The following is a 17,048-nucleotide window of genomic DNA, read 5'->3' as shown; positions in this document are numbered from 1 at the left end:
TCAGTGTGGCCGCTGCTCTGTAGGGAGCCTGCCCGTGTCCTCACAGCAGCTGGGCTCCCTTAGCTGTGGGACACGAGGGACGCCACGCAGGCCTGTGGCTTTTGGCTCCCGCCTGCTGGCTCTGGGGTTTGTGAGATGCCTCGTCACCTGGTTTTGTTGGAAGTGCCGTTCACAGGTGTTTGCTTCTCATGGCTCTGTTTTCATGTGAGGATATGGAGAGACTAAAAAGCTGTTGCTGTTGTGTCCAAATCCTCTGAGATTGTGTGCAGGGCCCAGGATTCGCGGAGATTTTGGTGGAAATGACTGAGGTCCAGGAGGATGGTCCCTCCCCCGAGAGCATTTGGGTTCGCTGTGTGCCCTGTGTACAGAAGCACATTGGGGACCCTTCCACCCAGAGTTGGGGTGTGAGGCAGGATGCTGCATCCCTGGGGCTACCTTCTCTTTCTCCTGCAGCCTGGGGTGCAGCCGTCAGTGTCCCAGTGGCAACAGGGGCTTGCCAGCTGTCTCCTTCCTAGCACTCCCTGGGCCCTGCCTGCGGCCATCATCTTAGCCACCACCAGAAGCTCCTGGGTACTCCATCTGCTCAGTCTGGCGGCCCCTCAGCTTCTCCTCCTGGGATTGGGAAGCCTCGAGACGCTGGAGCCTGGAGGCCGACCCCACAAACCTACACCCTATTGTTAGGGCCGCCGTGAGCCCGGCCTGTGGTACAGACTGCTGTCCCCAGTCGTGAAGCTACCTGGTGGGGTGCTGAAGAGGGCGTGGCAGGCTGTGAGGGCAGCGAGCCATAGCATCCCAGGCCTCCCCTCTCCGGAGGGCCACCTTTCTCTAAAGTAAAACTGCTCCTCTGGGTGTAGCAAAGCCTGAGCGAACGTTATTTCAGGGGTGCCCACGTCTCTGCTAGTCTCCAAGCCTGTAGTGTTTTTGAGACATGTAGTGTGTGACATTCAAAATATATTGAACACATCTTGTTCACACTTCTCTTTTTCCACATAAATGCTATAATAACACTGTATTTTTGCTCGTAGCTCAGGCAAGACGTATTTTGTCATCTGCTCAAGAATTTGCAGCAGCTCAGGACAATTCGACAATTCTGAATGAAGAAATTAGCTACCTGACTCTCGAAAACAAAGCTTTGCACAATCGCCTGGCTGAGCAGCAGCAACAATATGGCATGAAGATGAGTGAGGTGGTGTCGGAGCTCAGCAGCACCCGGAAGGAGATGGTGAGCCACGTCCTGGTGTTGTTTCCCTTTGTTCACAGATGGGGGGAAATGTCTTGACTCTGCACTGCCCCCCAGCCACTGTCGGGCTACAGCTGGAGCTCCTCTCCTGCCCTTCCAGGATCACAAAGCCTCTCCTAACCTGGTCTGGTTGCTCCCAGACCCCATGGCCCCAGTGACATGCAGATGGCAGCATCACTGCTACTCCCAGCTCTGCCTCTCCTGGGCGGCTGCCCTCTTACAAGAAAGGCTGCGTGGGAGAGACAGAGAAGATGAAGCTGGGCTTGAGGTAGAGCTTTTGTGGCCCCATGTTCTCTGGTCCAGGCTCGCGAGGCTACTGATGAGAGAGGTTCCAGTTAGCTGGGTGATCCTGGGGTTTCTGCTGCTGCCTTGCCTGCACGAGCCAACCACGGGACCGAGGTCCTGTTGGACCCGAGGGGATTTCTACCAGCAGGTGGCGCCCGACGGCAGCCAGAGCCAGCAAAGCAGCCGAGCCCAAGATTCCTGGCTGGGCAGGGCTGCCCTTGCCCTTTGTAACCTCACGGTAAGACCATCACACATAAATATGTACAGTGAAGAAGAAAGGTCTCAAATTAACAACGTAACTTTACACCTCAAAGAACTAGAAAAAGAACAACAAACTAAACCCAAAGTTAACAGAAGGAAAAGAATAATAAAGAGTAAAGCAGAAGTAAAGAGAATAGAAAAACAATAGGAAAAATCAACAAAATTGAGTTGGGTTTTTGAAAAAATATACAAAATCAACAAACCCTACACTAGACTGAGAGAGAGAGAAGACTCAAGACTCAAAATTAGAAATGAAAGCGGAGACATTACAATGGATGCCTTGAAAATATAAAGAATCATAAGGAACGGTTCTGCATGATTATATACTAACGTATTGAGTAACTAAAAGAAATTAATACATTCTTGAAAACATACAACCTCCCAAGACTGTATCAGGAAGGAATAAAGCCCGAACAAACCAATAAGAAATAAGGAGATTGAATCAAAAAAGCTCAAAGTAATCAAAAAGCTCCGGTGAAAGAAAAGCCCACGTCCAGATGGCTTCATGGCCGAGTTCTAGCAAACATTTAAAGAAAAATTAATACCGATCCCTCGAAAGCTCTTTCAAAAAATAGAAGTAGAGGGAATACTTTCAAATTCATTTTGTGAAGCAGCATTTGATACCAAAGCCAGACAGAGACACCCCAAGAAAGAGAACTGCAGGCCAATATTTCTGATGAACACAGATGTGAAAACCTTCAGTAATGTATTGGCAGACCAAATTCAACAGCACATCAGGAAGATTTTATACCATGAGAAGTGAGATCTTCCCCTGGAATGCAAAGGTGGTTCAACATATGCAAATTAATACACCACATTAACAGATTGAAAGATAAAAACAATTAACAGATGCAGGAAAAAGCATTTGACAAAAGTTCAGTATCCATTTGTGATAAAACAAACTCTCAACAAAATGGTACAAAAGAAAATTTCCTCAACACAGTAATGGCTGTTTATGTAAAGGCACAGCTAACATCATGATCAGTGGGAGAAAATTGAAGACTTTTTCGCTAAGATCCAGTATACAGTAAGGGTGCCCACTCTCAGCACTTCTAGCCAACATACTCGTACTGGAACTGCCAGCAAGAGCAAGCAGACAAGAAAGAGAAATGAAAGGCCCAAATTTGAAAGGAAGAAGTAAAATTATCTCTATTTGCAGATGACCTGGTCATATATATATAGACAACCCTAAAGATTTCACACCAGAAAAAAAAAAAAAAAGAAAACCTGTTAGAACTAATAAATTCAGTGAAGTTGCAGGATTCAAAACCAACATAACAAAAATCAGTTGTGTTTCTTTTCTACCAACAATTTATCTGGAAAGGAAACCCAAGGAAATATTCCTATTTATGGTAGCATCAAAAATATTAGGAATAAGTTTAACCAAGGAGTTTAAAAATATTAACACTGAAAACTATAAAACATTGATGAAAGAAATTGAAGAAGATGCAGATGAATGGAAGGAAAGCCCGTGTTCATGAACGGGAAGATTAATATTGTCAAAATGTCCATACGTGCAAATTGATCGGAAGGGTCAACACAGTCCCTATAAAAATTCCAATGCTGATTTTCACAGAAATAGAAAAAACAATTTAAAAAACTGTGTAATTTTCTTGTGATTTGTATTCTTTTTCTAGTTCCATAAAAGACCCCAAAGCAACCTTGGGAAAGAACAGCGTTCTCGCATCTCTCTCGCCATTCCAGGTTGTACTGCAGGCCGTAGTCATCCAGGCAGCGTGGTCTTGGCATAGAAACAGACATGCCGATTGTTGAAACAGATCAGTGAGCCCAGAAATAAACCCCACTATATCTGGTCAACTAATTTCCCACAAGGACACCAAGAACACCCACTGGGAAAAGGATAATCTCTTTAATAAGTGGTGTTGGGAATACTGGACAGCCACATGCAAAAGAATGAAACTGGACCCTTATCTTACAGCATATACAAAAATTAAAATGGATGCAAGACTTATGTAAGACTTGAAACTGCAAAACTCCTAGAAGAAAACATAGGAAAAAGCTCCTTGACATGGACTTGGCAGTGATTTTGTTGTATATGACACCAAAATAGCAGACAACAAAGGCAAAAAAACAAAAACAAAAGAAACTAGTGGGACCACATCAAGTTAAAAAGCTGCACAGCAAAAGAAACAATCACCAGAATAAAAAGGCAACCTATGAAATGGGAGAAAATATTTGCAAACCACATATCTGATAAGGGGCTAATACCCAGAATATATTAAAAAACTCATACTGCTCCACAGCAAAAAAAGAAACAGTCTCATTAAAAATGGGCAGAGGATCTGAATAGACATTTCTCCAAAGAGGACACACAGGTGGCCAACAGGTATTTGAAAGATGCTCAGTGTCACTAGTCATCAGAGAAATGCAAACTAGAACCACAATGAGATATCACCTCACACCTGTAAGAATGAGCATCGTCAATAAATCAAAAAACCTGTTGGCGAGGATGTGGAGAAAAGGGGATCCTCTTCCACTGTTGGTGGCATTGCAGATTGGTGCAGCCGCTGTGGAAAACAGTATGGAGGTTCCTTAAGAAATTGAAAGAACTACCGTGTGATCCAGCCATCCCTGTCCTGGGTAGATACCTGTAGGAAATAAAATCAGTACCATGAAGACATACCTGCACCCGAGGTCCACTGCAGCATTATTCACGGTGGCCGAGGTGTGGGAGTTACCTCAGGGCCCATTGGTGGATGGATGGATGGATGGATCAGGAACGTGTATCCACACAATGGACACTACTCATCCTCAGGAAGAAGGAAACCCTGCCATTTGTGACAACATGGGTGTACCTGGAGGGCATTGGAGTAAGTGAAATTGGTCAGAAGAACTGCATGGTCTCCCTTACATGTGGAATGTGAAACGTCAAGGCCACAGAGGCAGAGCGTAGACAGGGTGTCAGAGGCAGGAGGTGGGGCATCAGGGCGGTGCTGGTCAGATGCAGAACTACTGGCTCCTGTGTGCCAGGAGCCCCATGCGCGTGGCCTGTACGTCGGGCTCGATCCCGTGCAGCTTTGTGTGGTTGCGTCGGGCTGGGGGTCAGGGCTGTGCTCTCCGCAGGCCTCCAGGCCCTCTCGGGTGTCCGGTGGCCTCACGTGACCTCCTGTCAGGAGTGAGTTGTCACTCTCGGTTAGGAGCCAGTGAGCACACGAGGGCAGGAGTGCCCGTGGCCATCTCAGCATCCACCTGTTGCACCCCCCATGCTCAGCCTCCTCGTTTGTGGAAAGGGTTGAAGGTCGCTGCAAGATTGCTGGGAAACACATACGTGTCTGTAAGTGCCTGTTCCTTTGTCCTTTCTAAGAGCAGACCTCAGCCAGCTCTTCAGAAGCCTACAGCATGGACCCCACACCGAAAGGTTTGCACTGATCAGTGTTCATGGCGCTTTATCTGCTTATAGCAAACCTGTGATGAAAAAGAGACAAAGCAAGCAGACCACCATGCACATACTTCTGGAAAGAGTGACACGTCCTCAAGAAGAGCCCCTTGGCAGGTCCTTCAGGAGGTGGTCACGGGAGGTGACAGCTCCATGTACCTCACTGCCCAAGACCTTCCAGTGGGACGGGATGAGGAGGTGGAGAGTGACAGTGATGAGCCTGACCCGGGTAGACCGAGGCGTGTGTGTGTGTGTGTGTGTGTCTTAGTTTTTATCAAAATTTAAAAAGTTAAAATAATAAATAGGAAACTTACAAAATAAAGGTATGCAGAAGGAAAATAGTTTTCACAGCTATACAATGTGTTTCTGTTTTAAGCTGTGTTTTTGCAAGAGTTGAAATGTTAAAAAATATAAAAGCTTATAAAGTAAAAAAGTTACTGTAAGCTAAGGTTAATTTATCATTGAAGAAAGAAAAAGAATTTACAATAAACTGCGTGTAGCCTCAGCATGCAGTGTTTACGTCTGCAGTCGGGCACAGTCACGCCCCAGGCTGCCACGTCCACTCCCTCTGACTCACCCGGCGCCACGCCCGTCCTGCAGGCTCCCTTCTTGGTGAGTGTCCTGTCCAGGTGTGCCGTCTTTACCTCTACACCGTGTGCTCGCTGCGCCCTGGCTCTGGTTAGCTGCCCAAATGCCATGTTCCAACCTTCTGCGGTCCTTGGTGCCCGCACACGCTTCCAGGCTTATGGCCGAGGTGCAGCAGGCTGCAGCACGCAGCCCGGGGTGCAGTGGGCGGTGCCCTCCTGCCTCTGTCATGTTCACAGACGACGGATCACCTAGCAACGCGTTTCTCAGAACTGCATGCCCCTCCGGTAGCCAGCCTGTGGCTACACTGCTCTTCCCACTGTGATTCCGCATTCTCACTCAAAACAGGAAGCTGGCGTCCGGTGGTTTCAAGGGTTTTCCTTTAACGTTCTGTGTGCCTTCTACCGAATTGGACTTGTCTGCTTTAAGTGTACTGTTCTGTGTCCTTAGGATGACTTGAGACAGCATTTAGACAGATCTTTGGAGGAGAACAGTAGCTTAAAGTCTCTTCTGTTCAGCATGAAAGAAGTAAGAAATGCAGACACTTCAGCTACGTTAAATGTGCAAATCACTGGTGAGTTGCCAGTTCCTGTGGTTCCGCTCGGTTCCGACGCCCCTCTGGAGGCTTCATCTCCAGTTATTCACAGGATTCAGGAACCGCAGATACCATAAAGCGGCTGCTGTGCGCGTCGGGGCGGGCCGCCCTGCTCCATTCCCTTGCCTCCCCAGCCGCTCGGGTGTGCGGCACATGCCGTGGCCACTCTCTGCTCAGCCTGGACTGTCCCATGCAGGCGCAGGGCTGCTCCTCCTTGGTCCCTGGCCTTCCAGACTCACATCGATTTCATTTCCCTCTCTTCACTTTCTTTGATTCTGTTTTGCCATTTTTACAAAAGTGCTCTCGGTATTTCCCATTCAGATACCAGACTCTCGAATGAGGAGGTGTCGGCAGTGTGTTTTCCATGGTGTGAAGTGGGGTCTCTTGAAGGTGTTGATTTCACTGAGGATGGACAGGTTGAGCACCTTTTCCCATCCGTATCTCTCAGGCGTCCCAGAATTTCTACGTAAAGGGCCACGTGGTCCATACTTCTGGTTCAGGGCCTTTTGGCCTCTGTGCCAAGTACTCACCGTGGCCTTTGTTGCGTGAATGCAGCCACCCATAGTCGCCCTGGTCTGTCTTTGCCCATCGTGTTTATTGGGCCATTGTACTGAGTGTAAAGAGTGGTTTACAGTCCTTTTATTTAAACTTTTATTTAAAAACTTCTCCTTTTCACCTTCTGTTTCTTTCCGATGTCATTGTCATGTTCACTTGCTCTTGGGTTCCTTCCAGTTGAGCCTTCATTTCTTGCGAAGCTTCCCTTTGCTGCTCATTCCTTGCCTGACTGCAGCCACGTCCCTTCTCACACTCTCCAATTCTAATGTAGGTGCTTCCTTCACTTCTGGTATCACTTCCTTTCTGTCTTTGGTTCATTTTAAAATGGGTAGTTGTGGTTTCAGTGTGTTCTGGGCATGGCTTTCACTGTCTGGAGGGGCGCTGTCGCGCTCCTGTAGTAACTCTTGTGGGGTCTGGCCTTCGTGTTGTTCACTGTCAGGAGTTCCGAGATGAGCAGGTCAGGCAGCTTTTCTAACTTTGCAGATACATATGGCAGCCTCCATTGGGGGCTTCCAGGCCCTGTTCCCTCCCCCATTTCTCTCTGGTGTCCTGCCCTGCTCAACCTGGACCCCTCACCGACTGTTTGTAGGGACCGGGCAGGCCAGCCTCGAGGGGTCATGGTGGCTCCAGCTCCTTGAGACCACACGGGACCTGCCTTTACCTTATTAGGGGAGACTGACTCTCCCTCACGCCCGCCCTGGGTCCCTAGCTAGCCTGCTGGGATTTCCCATGAAAATGGGACATGAGGGTGCTCCCACCTGCAGGGCTGTGGCTGTCTTACCTTTGGGGTTGTGAGGCTACCTGGTCGCCAGGGGCTCTAACGTTGCCTGTGGGGTTCTGGTCTTGGCCTCCAGTTACTCTTGGTGTTGACTAGTGTGGGGCTTTTTCCCGGGGGGCACAGGTCCGGAGGAGTGTTTTCTTGTCTGAGCACATGGCAGTGGCATTCCTGAGAAGGACCTCAGTCGTCATCACCACCCCCCTGCCCCCGCCCCCCCGCTCCCTGCCTTCCTGCGCGGGTTTTGCCATCGCCTCTGGTGGGCTGTGGTCCTGCAGGGCCGTGTCTGCATGTGGATTTATGGGTAGCCTGGTTTTGGATTGGGGAGCCAATAAATAGTATCTTTCTTCTCCCCTCGAGAAGGAAACCCAGAGAGAAGCAGGAGTCATGTAGATGGATGCAGACACATGGTCTGCCGTGAGACCAGAGGGCACAGCAGAGACTTGGGGCCACCGTGGGCTTCCGTCGCTTCTCCCCAAAGCTACAGGCCCTCCCCTTGGGCAGAGGTCACTGCGCTGTGGAAGGGACGCCTGAGGGTTGCCCTGCCAGCAGGCAGACCACCTGTCACCTCTCTGCCCTCCCCGTAGGGGTGCAGTTCCTCAGGGTTCCTGGGGGCAGATCCCCACAGCTTTACCTGAGGAGGCAGCTGGAGCGGGGCCTTCTCTGTTCACCCCCCGCTTAGTGGCTTACAGAAGCTCACCTTTCCCAAGCTGCATTCTTTCTCTTGTATCCCCGTCCAGTTTAACCTCTAGAATTGTTTTAGTTTTCCAAATGTACAAATGAATTTCACTAAACAGCTACCGACTTTCCCTTTCAGGTCTTCAGACAGGCATGCAGAGGTTGTCGGGTGAGGTCATGGCGTTACAGCAGCACCTGGAGCACTGTGACGAGACCCGGGAGCTCACACGCATGCTGCAGGAGAGTCACAGGTACGCGGAGGGCGCCGGGTCTGGCGCCAGGCGTCGGAATGCTGACTTTCCTTCCTGCCACAGCAGCCTGTGAGGTGTGACCAGGGCCATGAGGGGAGGGGCACGTGAGGGACGCTGGTCGGTGACGCGAGCCTGCATTCCAAGGGCCCTGGGCCTTGGCTTGTGCTGTGCCCTCAGCTTGGTCGTGTCTGCTCACTGAGCAACACGGAGATGCCACCTTTAGTCCCTGGGGGGCTCTGGTGGAGGTGAGAAGGGAACTGGGGGTGTGGGTGTTGTCAAGGCAGGACCTCAGCTGTTCTTTAGAGAATTGTGTCCTGGAAACTGGGTGGAGGCTGTGCAGACAGGAAGTTGCCTCGGGGGGAGGCGTGCTGCTGGCTGAGGCGAGGACGGCTTTATCTGGGCTTTGTTGGGGTGCGGCTGTGTGAGCCCCAGTGCCTGCGGCCAGTGCCCACACCCCTGCCCTTTCCTCCACTGTCCTCGCTTGTCCTCTCTCTCTCCTCGGCTGAGGCCACCACATCTCCCCGGATTTGGGTGCAGGCTGGTCATAGGTGGAGCCAGGCTGTGACCTTTCAGGGTTTATGGCCACAGACCCTGTGGGCCCATTATGGGCACAGGTCACAGGACAGGGGCTCCTGAGAGACGGGCCTGACTGAGATGGGCAGAGGCAGGGAGGTGACGCAGCCACGAGTACAGGGATTGGCCGGCGAGGCGAGATCACTGCCTGGACCTGACGGGCCGCCTGGCGGGTCACTAGGAGCTGGCCCTGTAGGCTGGTGTGGACCGGGCGGGAGTGGGGTGGCGTCTCCCTTGCCAGGGGCTGTGTCAGGTCCAAGCCAACAGGCTGCTGCCCGCAGGGGCTGGGCCTGGGACCTCAGGGGAACGTGGCCCTGCTTTCGCCCAGTTCTCGTGATGCCACAGATGTGTTTGTCATTGCTAACTGGGTCATTGCTAACTAGCAGGGCAACTTGGAGATGATAGAATCAGTAGAGTACAGCAGCACCTTCTCTGCAAAAAGCCTTCTAAAATTAAAAATGGTTGAGGATATTCAAAAGTCAGGACTTTCAGTTAATGTTACAATGTCAGAATCATTAAGGGTCCTTTATACTTGACCAGGAATTGGAAATACTTCAGTCGTGGGTCTTTTCTAGAACCAGGCCATTGCTCTGCCAGCCGTGGACTACGGTGGTCCTCTCAATGACCCTCTGTGGATGGGGCATTGAGGGAGCCATGGGTTCGCTGTTGAGTCCATTTATCCCTTCCCCGGGTGCCGAGGGGGCCTGCAGGGCGGCGTGATGGCCAAGGGGCCGACAAACCCGCCCACCCGGTCTGGGGGCAAGGGGGACAGAGGGGCAGTGGCTGGGGGAGCTCGAGGGGTATACTACGGTCAGGACTGCCTGCGGTCTGGCTGGCCGTGGGTCAAGGGGGAGGGTGCTGCTGGCAGGCACAACCGCAGGTCAGCAAACGGGACTTCCGGCCCTGTGTCCCCGCAGCTCCCTGGTCAGCACCAACGAGCACCTGCTGCAGGAGCTGGGCCGGGCGCGGGCGCTGCACGGGGCTGAGGTGCAGCAGCTGCACTGGAGCTACCAGGCGCTCAAGAGGACCTTGGGCCTGTCCCCGCACGGCAGCGCCCACCCGCCCTGCGCCCCTTAAGCCCCCCACGTGGTGGCCTGTGCACGCTCTATTCAGGGCCCACAGCTCCATCTTCCGAAACAGCCTGAGAAGGCAGAAGTACGCAGGCCCTTCCCGGGTTTCCAGACAAAATAGAAATCCTTAAGTTTCATCAGGCATCTTGAGATCAAGAAAATGCTGCATTTTGCTGCCCCATGTGAAAAAGAGCGTGTGTGATGATTGAAGAAAAGTTTTTTGTGAACAATTAGTCCTTATTTAATAAACGAATACATTGTCCTAAAAAGTGGCTCTTCACAAATTATACCTGAGTTTCTCATTGAATTGTGTAAAACGAGATATGCACCCTGGTCGGTGAGCAGAAACGAGTTAAGTTCCAGGAGTTCATAAAATAACATTCATAATTGTGGGAATCGTTAAAAAACTGTTGTTTTTTGATATTAACATCCCACAGTAAAAATAGCTCTCTTTTGTTCAGTGTGGTTCTGAAATGGTGTCATAACAGGGCATAAAATTAGATGTAGTTTGGAAACGTCCATCTTCTGTGACACTTGCCGTCTTCAGCAAAACAAAGGAATTTTTTAGAACCCTGTTTAATTGACGGAGGAAGAAGCTGCTGTGTGGCTGTCAGCGTGTGTCCCAAGGGAAGTCGGAGGGGCGCTGGCTGTCCCCTGAGAGGAGACTCAGCCTTGGGTCCTTGCCAGTTACCTCTGGTCACGGCGGTGGCCGATAGCACCAGGTTTTGTAATTGAGCTGGGAAATGTGTCACACCAAATGTAGTTTCTGTGTGTGGGCTGGGGTTTCTGTCGTCACCAGATCGTTTCTAATTTATTTAAAAGATTTTAGTATTAATGCATTTTCAGCTGGTAGAAAACGATCACCAGGCTGTCACTTTATGCTTCTCTTTTTAGGATTTCACTAAGTTTCTTGGATCTGTAACTATATTTTTCATCAGATTTGGGAAAGTTTTGGTCACCATTTCTTCAAATTTCTTGTTTGACCCAGTACCTATCTACCTATCTATCCGTGTCTCCCTCTCCTCGCGACTCCAGCTTCACTTACGTTAGACCACTGGATATTGTCCCCATAGGTCACCAAACTCGGGTCTTTGTTCTCAGGGATTAACTTGGGATCTGGTGTGTTGCCCAGTTAACAAGTTTACTGATCTTCTGCCTTACCTGCGGTTGAGCCTGTACAGGGAATTTTTAATTTCAGAAATTGTATATATTTTAGTTCTGGAATTCCATCTGGTTCTTTGTTTACTAAGGTTTTATTTCCCATTCTGTCCATCTTTAAGTCCTTACCCATGTTCTTGGTAGCTTTACTATAGACATCTTCTGGTTTTATGCAAAGTGGTTGTACCAACTAACAGCCCCGGTAGCAAAATGTGATGGTTTCTGTTGGCCTGTGTTTTCAGCACGACTGATGAAGGTTTTAGTATCTTCATTCTAGAGGGTGTCATATTCCTCCCATAGTTTTAATGTGCTTCCCCCTAGTTATCTCACGTTTATTGGCCACCTGGACTTTGTCTTTGTAAAGTGCCCTTTTCAGGTGTTTTCCCTAATTTTCCTGTTGGATAATCTGTCTCCTGTTTGCTGTAAGAGTTACTTAGAGTAGTACTGTGTGGATTACATTTGCAAATAGCCTTTTCTTGTCTTTTCACTTTTTAATGGTGTCTTGATGAAGGGAAATTTTAAACTTTCATATAGTCCAGTTTATCAGTCTTTTTCATTATGCTTAAAGAATTTTTGATCCAAATTTTAAAAAATATTTGTGGTCATGAAGATACTGTGTTATCTTCTAAAAGATTTTATAGTTTTGTCTATTTTGAAGACAAAAATATATATTCTCCATGGAACTGATTTGTGTGTGTTGTGAGGTTAAGGATCCAATTTCATTGTTTTCACACGTGAGGCCAATTAACCACCATCATCGCTGACAAAACTCCGTGGTCACCAGTGGTGTGTGGCTGAGCCTGCTCTCCCCAAAGGCTGCCCTGTCCGTCTCTGCACGGCAAGGCCTTTCATGGCACGTGCAGTCTGTCTTGGCTGTTTTGACCATTTGCAGTTCACAGATTTTAGAATTAGCTGGTTAAATTGGGCGTCCGTTTGAGATTTCACTGCTGGGTTTGGGAAGAATGGACATGTGGGCCTTCCAAACCGTGTGGGTTTGGAATAGTGGGCCTTCCAAACCATGAAGACAGAGTGAGACCTCTGTCCCCTCGTTAGAGCTTCTCTACTGCACATCATTGTAGTTTTGTCTTTTCTCCATCGAGGTCATGTGCATCTTTTGTTATATTTAGTCCTAGGTTTTTCTTGTTTTGTGATGACATTCTAAAAGGTATATATTTTAAATTAATTGGGATTTCATTTTCTAATTATTTGTTGCTGTTACGTATGGAAATCCAGTTGAGTTTTGTATATTATTAATTCTGTGTCTTGTTAAGCTCTTATTAATTTTAATAACTTATCCATAGTTATTTTAGCCTTTCCAAAACACAGTCATGTTTCCCGTGAGTAATGAGTTCTTGTTTTCTTTTCCATTCCTTTACTGTGCGTTACTTTATTTTCTTTTTATTTTGTTTTGCTGTTTGTTTTTTTCATGCTGGCTGGTACTTCTGGTGCAATATGGATTAGAAGTGGTAATAGAATTCTAGATAATAAATAAAAGGCGAAGTTTGAGCATTTCACCACTAAATTTGTGATTGGTTTTTTGTAGATGGCCTTTCTCAGGTTAAAGAAGTTCCTTCCGTTGTTAATTTGCTAAGAATTGTGCATCATGAATGGATGAATTTTATCAGACACTTTTCTGCAACTATTGAGATGTCCATGTGTATGATTTTTCTCCTGTGTTGTCGGCTTGGTTAATTACCATAATTTGCTAATGTAAAAAACACCTTACATTTCTGGGACAAGAACAACTTAGTAATGATGGGTTTTCCTTCACAGACAAATTGTTGTATTTGGTTTGTTAACATTTTGTTTAGGATTTTGTATTCTAGGTACAGCACTTAATGTCTAACTTTGGGCGATTATTTACGTTCTCTGTCCTCGAGTTCTTCATTTGTAAAATGGGCTAGTACCATGTTTTCCCGAATAAAGCCCCAGTTAAGATCATCAGCCAGATGGACGCATTTAGTACGTTATGACGATGTTCCAGAAGAAGATGACATGACTGTATTTGAATAAATGTAGATTGTTGTAGATGAAAAAATAAGACATCCCTGAAAATACGCCCTAATGCGTCTTTTGGAGCAAAAATGAATGTAAGACCCGGTCTCATTTTCTGGGAAACACGGTAGTAGTGCCTGCCTTGTAGGTTGTTGTGAAGGTGGAATGAATTATTGTAAATAATGTTGTAGGGCACTGACACATAGGAAGCGCGATGTAAACTGTTTGCGTGGTAGGCCACTCTGATAGCCTCCCTTCCCTCGGTGACCTTGCGAACTGTGCCACAAGGTCAGGAAGCCTGTTTCTCTTCTGTTAGAAGAGATCCCTGCTGACCCCACTTGGACTCTCTGTGAGTGAGAAATAGATTTTGTTGTGTCCAGCCACTGAGATTTCGGGGGTTTTCCACTGTAGTTGGTAGTTCCTTACCCTAAATCATAGGACTATGTGGGCTTCCATTTCTTCTTGAGTTAGTTTTCCTCAGTTATGCATCTCTAGGAATTTGTTCAGGTGCCTAATTTTCAAATTTTTTTGGCCCAACACTCAGTCTTTTAGTGCCATTTCAATAATAGCTTCAGCATTTGAAGTTGTGTCCCTGAGGCAGGTGGAGGGCCGGTGTCCTCCTTCAAGCAACACCTGGCCGTGCAGGGGAAGGGATGCATGTAAGAGACGACCTCCAGCTGCTCGTGGCCCCGGGCTCTGCCTCAGCTGTCATCCGCGGGCCCAAGTCGGTGACCGAGCTGGCGGGCCACTGGGGCCTGGCCCTCCTGCCACGGGGTTACCTCTGACAGCCCATCTCCAGGGACCCTGTGGGGCTGGCAAGACTGTGAGGTCTGCATTGTGGTCTGGAGGCTTCCCTGCTCCTGCGTCCTCCCTGGTTCAGTGCTAACCGCGTGGCACCTGCTCTGCCCACCTCACTGCCCTGGGCCTCCGCGTGCTCCGCGTCTGCTCCACCGGAAGCTCGTCAGCTTGATCAGTGCTTCCAGAGAACCAGCCTTGGTCTTCAAGTCCTTCTCTTCATTTTGTTTCCGCTTTTACCTTTCTGTTTTTAGCCATGCTGAAATTAATGATACATTTGGCTTAAAAATACTATTTTATCAATTTTCTTGTTCTGTGTTTCCTTCTCTTGCTTTATCAGCTAATATTATTGACATAATTTAAATGTCATCTCATTTTTTGCTGTTTTTCTGTGATGTTTTTTCCTCTCTACTGTTGCTGTTTTTAGACTTTTTACCATTTAGCATTTCGTCTGTGCTAGTTTGGAAGCTACGTCCTCCTTTCTGCTATCACATGTTCATGTTTGTTCATCAGCCCTTCTGTCCCCTCGGACGTGGTACACCGGCCATACACTCTAAGTGCCTGCGACCCTTCTGTTTTCCCGGGGGGGTTTCACACTCCCGCCCAAGTATTTTAGTCACTGGTGGGAGTTACTTACTATTCATGCTTTGCTCCACTTTCCTTCCACCCATGTCCGACGTTCCATCTGTGATCACTTTCCTCCTGCATTTATAATTTCTACTGATGTCTCCTGGTGGGAGTTCCTCTGGTGCTGTTTATAATGCCTTCATCTTCTCTCTGTTTTTGAAAACTTTCACTGGGCTGGGCTGGGCTGTCAGGCTGGCAGTTACCTGATGATGTCGTCCCTGCCTTTGGGGGCTGCTGTGCTTGTTTGTAACGTGCTGTGGCTGCGCCGGACGAGACCAGGCCTCGGACACAGCAGATGGCCGGCCCACTGGCTCCTCGTGAGGTCGGGTCAGGGGTCGCCTACTTGAGGAAGCGAAGGCTGTCTCGGGTGAGGTGACATGAGCGTCTCTCGGGTTGTTAGTGCCTGTGTGTGACTGCTGGTTCAGACACTGAGGATAACGGAGGGCCACAGTTAACACCTTTATTGTCACTTTACCATTTGACACAATGTTAACAGCAGTGGACAAAGGAGGCGCAATGTGCAGACAGACATGAGCTGTTTCACTGAAGGGCCCAAGCCAGGCCTTGACAGCGACCCCGATGGTAACACCGCTCCTCGCACTGTGCGGGCGGACAGCAGGGCCACCCCGTCCACGAGCATTCCCGTGAGTGCGGTTTAGACTTTCTGAGTCAGGACACCCATGACATCGACATGACTAGCCATCACCCTGATAAAGTGATAGACTCGTTACTCCCTCACATAACAGAACAGTGTAAAAATATATTGCATGTATATGTAAATCTATTTCCCTTTCCTGAAATCAGTTAGTGCAAAACTATGACCCCTTTCAAGTTTCTTTCAGTTGTGCGTTTCCTTTGTTGTTTGGCTTGGTTTGGTTTTTCAAGAGTCTGAAGGGAGAGAGGGTTAACTGAAGCATCTCCAAGCATGGGTGACCACGCCTGACTCACCCATGGCCACCCTCCCCGCCCCCCCGCCCCAGCCATGCTGTCCATGTGCCCACAAAGGCCACCAGGTTTCACAAAGTGTTCAGTAGTAAGTCAGTGGCAGGAAGCTATTCAGGGTCAGTGTTTTAAGGATATTCTAGCCTATTGATAATTTCACAGTACAGCTGAATTGTCAGCCTGTGCTGTATTGAACAGGTGACAAGGTGTCCTCGTGTGGCGTGTGCTGTAGGATGGGGTGTGGGAGCCAGCTTGTATGTAAATAAATGCCCCGACTGGGTCTTCAAGGGCTCCCCAGTGAAGGGCCAGAGGGTGGCTATTTTAGGTTTCATGGGCCCTGACATCTGTCCACCCCTCCCCACTGCCAGTGTCACTGCAGAGGCAGCCACAGTGCCTCAGACACAGGTGTGGCCTCTGCCATTAAAGCTGTTCACAGAGACAGGCGGCTGTGCTAGCCCAGGGCGCAGACTGGGAGCCTCTGCCTGTGGCTCTTTCACTCCGTGGGGTGGGTGGGACTGGCCGGTGCCTGCCTGGAGCTCAGTGCTGGGTGTAGGTGAGGACGACTGGGGTGGTGCCAGGGAAGTGCCCCTCGCGCAGGCTTCTGCCCAACACAGGAGCACCTGCTAAAATTCTCACGTCTCAAAACTAGGCCCAAGGGTATTAACAGTGTAAAAATACTCCAGTACAAATATATAGTATTTTGAACTTACAGTTTGAACTGCAATTTTGGTAAAGCTCACTGTTACTGACCATTCCCTAATTGCTTATCAATGGCGTTAATAGAAATAAATAGTATTCTGGTACGATGAGAGCTCTCAGACATGCTCCTTCTACTGTTCTCTCCTGATATATAGACACCATCAACACTGTCCTTTCTCAGCTCGAGCCCCGTCACCTGAGTGTCCTCCCCTGAGGACGTGTCCCGTCACCTGAGTGTCCTCCCCTCAGGATGTGTCCCGTCACCCGGGTGTCCTCCCCTCAGCTCGTGTCCCGTCACCTGGGTGTCCTCCGCTCAGCTCGTGTCCCGTCACCTGGGTGTCCTCCCCTCAGCTCGTGTCCCGTCACCTGGGTGTCTTCCCTCAGGACGTGTCCCGTCACCTGGGTGTCCTCCCCTCAGGACGTGTCCCGTCACTTGGGTGTCTTCCCTCAGGACGTGTCCCGTCACCCGGGTGTCCTCCCCTCAGGATGTGTCCCGAAACCCGGGTGTCCTCCCCTCAGGACGTGTCCCGTCACCTGGGTGTCCTCCCCTCAGCTCGTGTCCCGTCA

The 17,048-nt window shown here is 49.0% G+C and overlaps 1 protein-coding gene across 11 annotated transcripts in view; it reads left to right on the top strand.

Moving 5' to 3' along the window:
- CEP72 (centrosomal protein 72) overlaps positions 1–17,048 on the top strand; it is a 51,871-nt gene that overhangs the window by 18,854 nt on the left and 15,969 nt on the right. For 4 of the 11 annotated variants that reach the window (XM_081053150.1, XM_081053143.1, XM_081053147.1 and 1 more), the window contains 2 exons: positions 1,026–1,222; positions 1,341–6,356. In XM_081053150.1, coding sequence (XP_080909276.1) covers positions 1,026–1,222; positions 1,341–1,934 — 791 coding nt within the window. In that variant the 3' untranslated portion in view covers positions 1,935–6,356. Of the gene's footprint in view, positions 1–1,025; positions 1,223–1,340; positions 6,357–8,510; positions 8,623–10,112; positions 16,727–17,048 lie in introns of those variants that run through there. The other 7 variants (XM_081053149.1, XM_081053144.1, XM_081053145.1 and 4 more) reach the window with 5 other exon arrangements.

Source organism: Rhinolophus hipposideros (assembly GCF_964194185.1).
Source record: "Rhinolophus hipposideros genome assembly, chromosome: 7".
Classification (NCBI taxonomy): domain Eukaryota; kingdom Metazoa; phylum Chordata; class Mammalia; order Chiroptera; family Rhinolophidae; genus Rhinolophus; species Rhinolophus hipposideros.
This window is presented reverse-complemented; position numbering and strand designations above follow the sequence as displayed.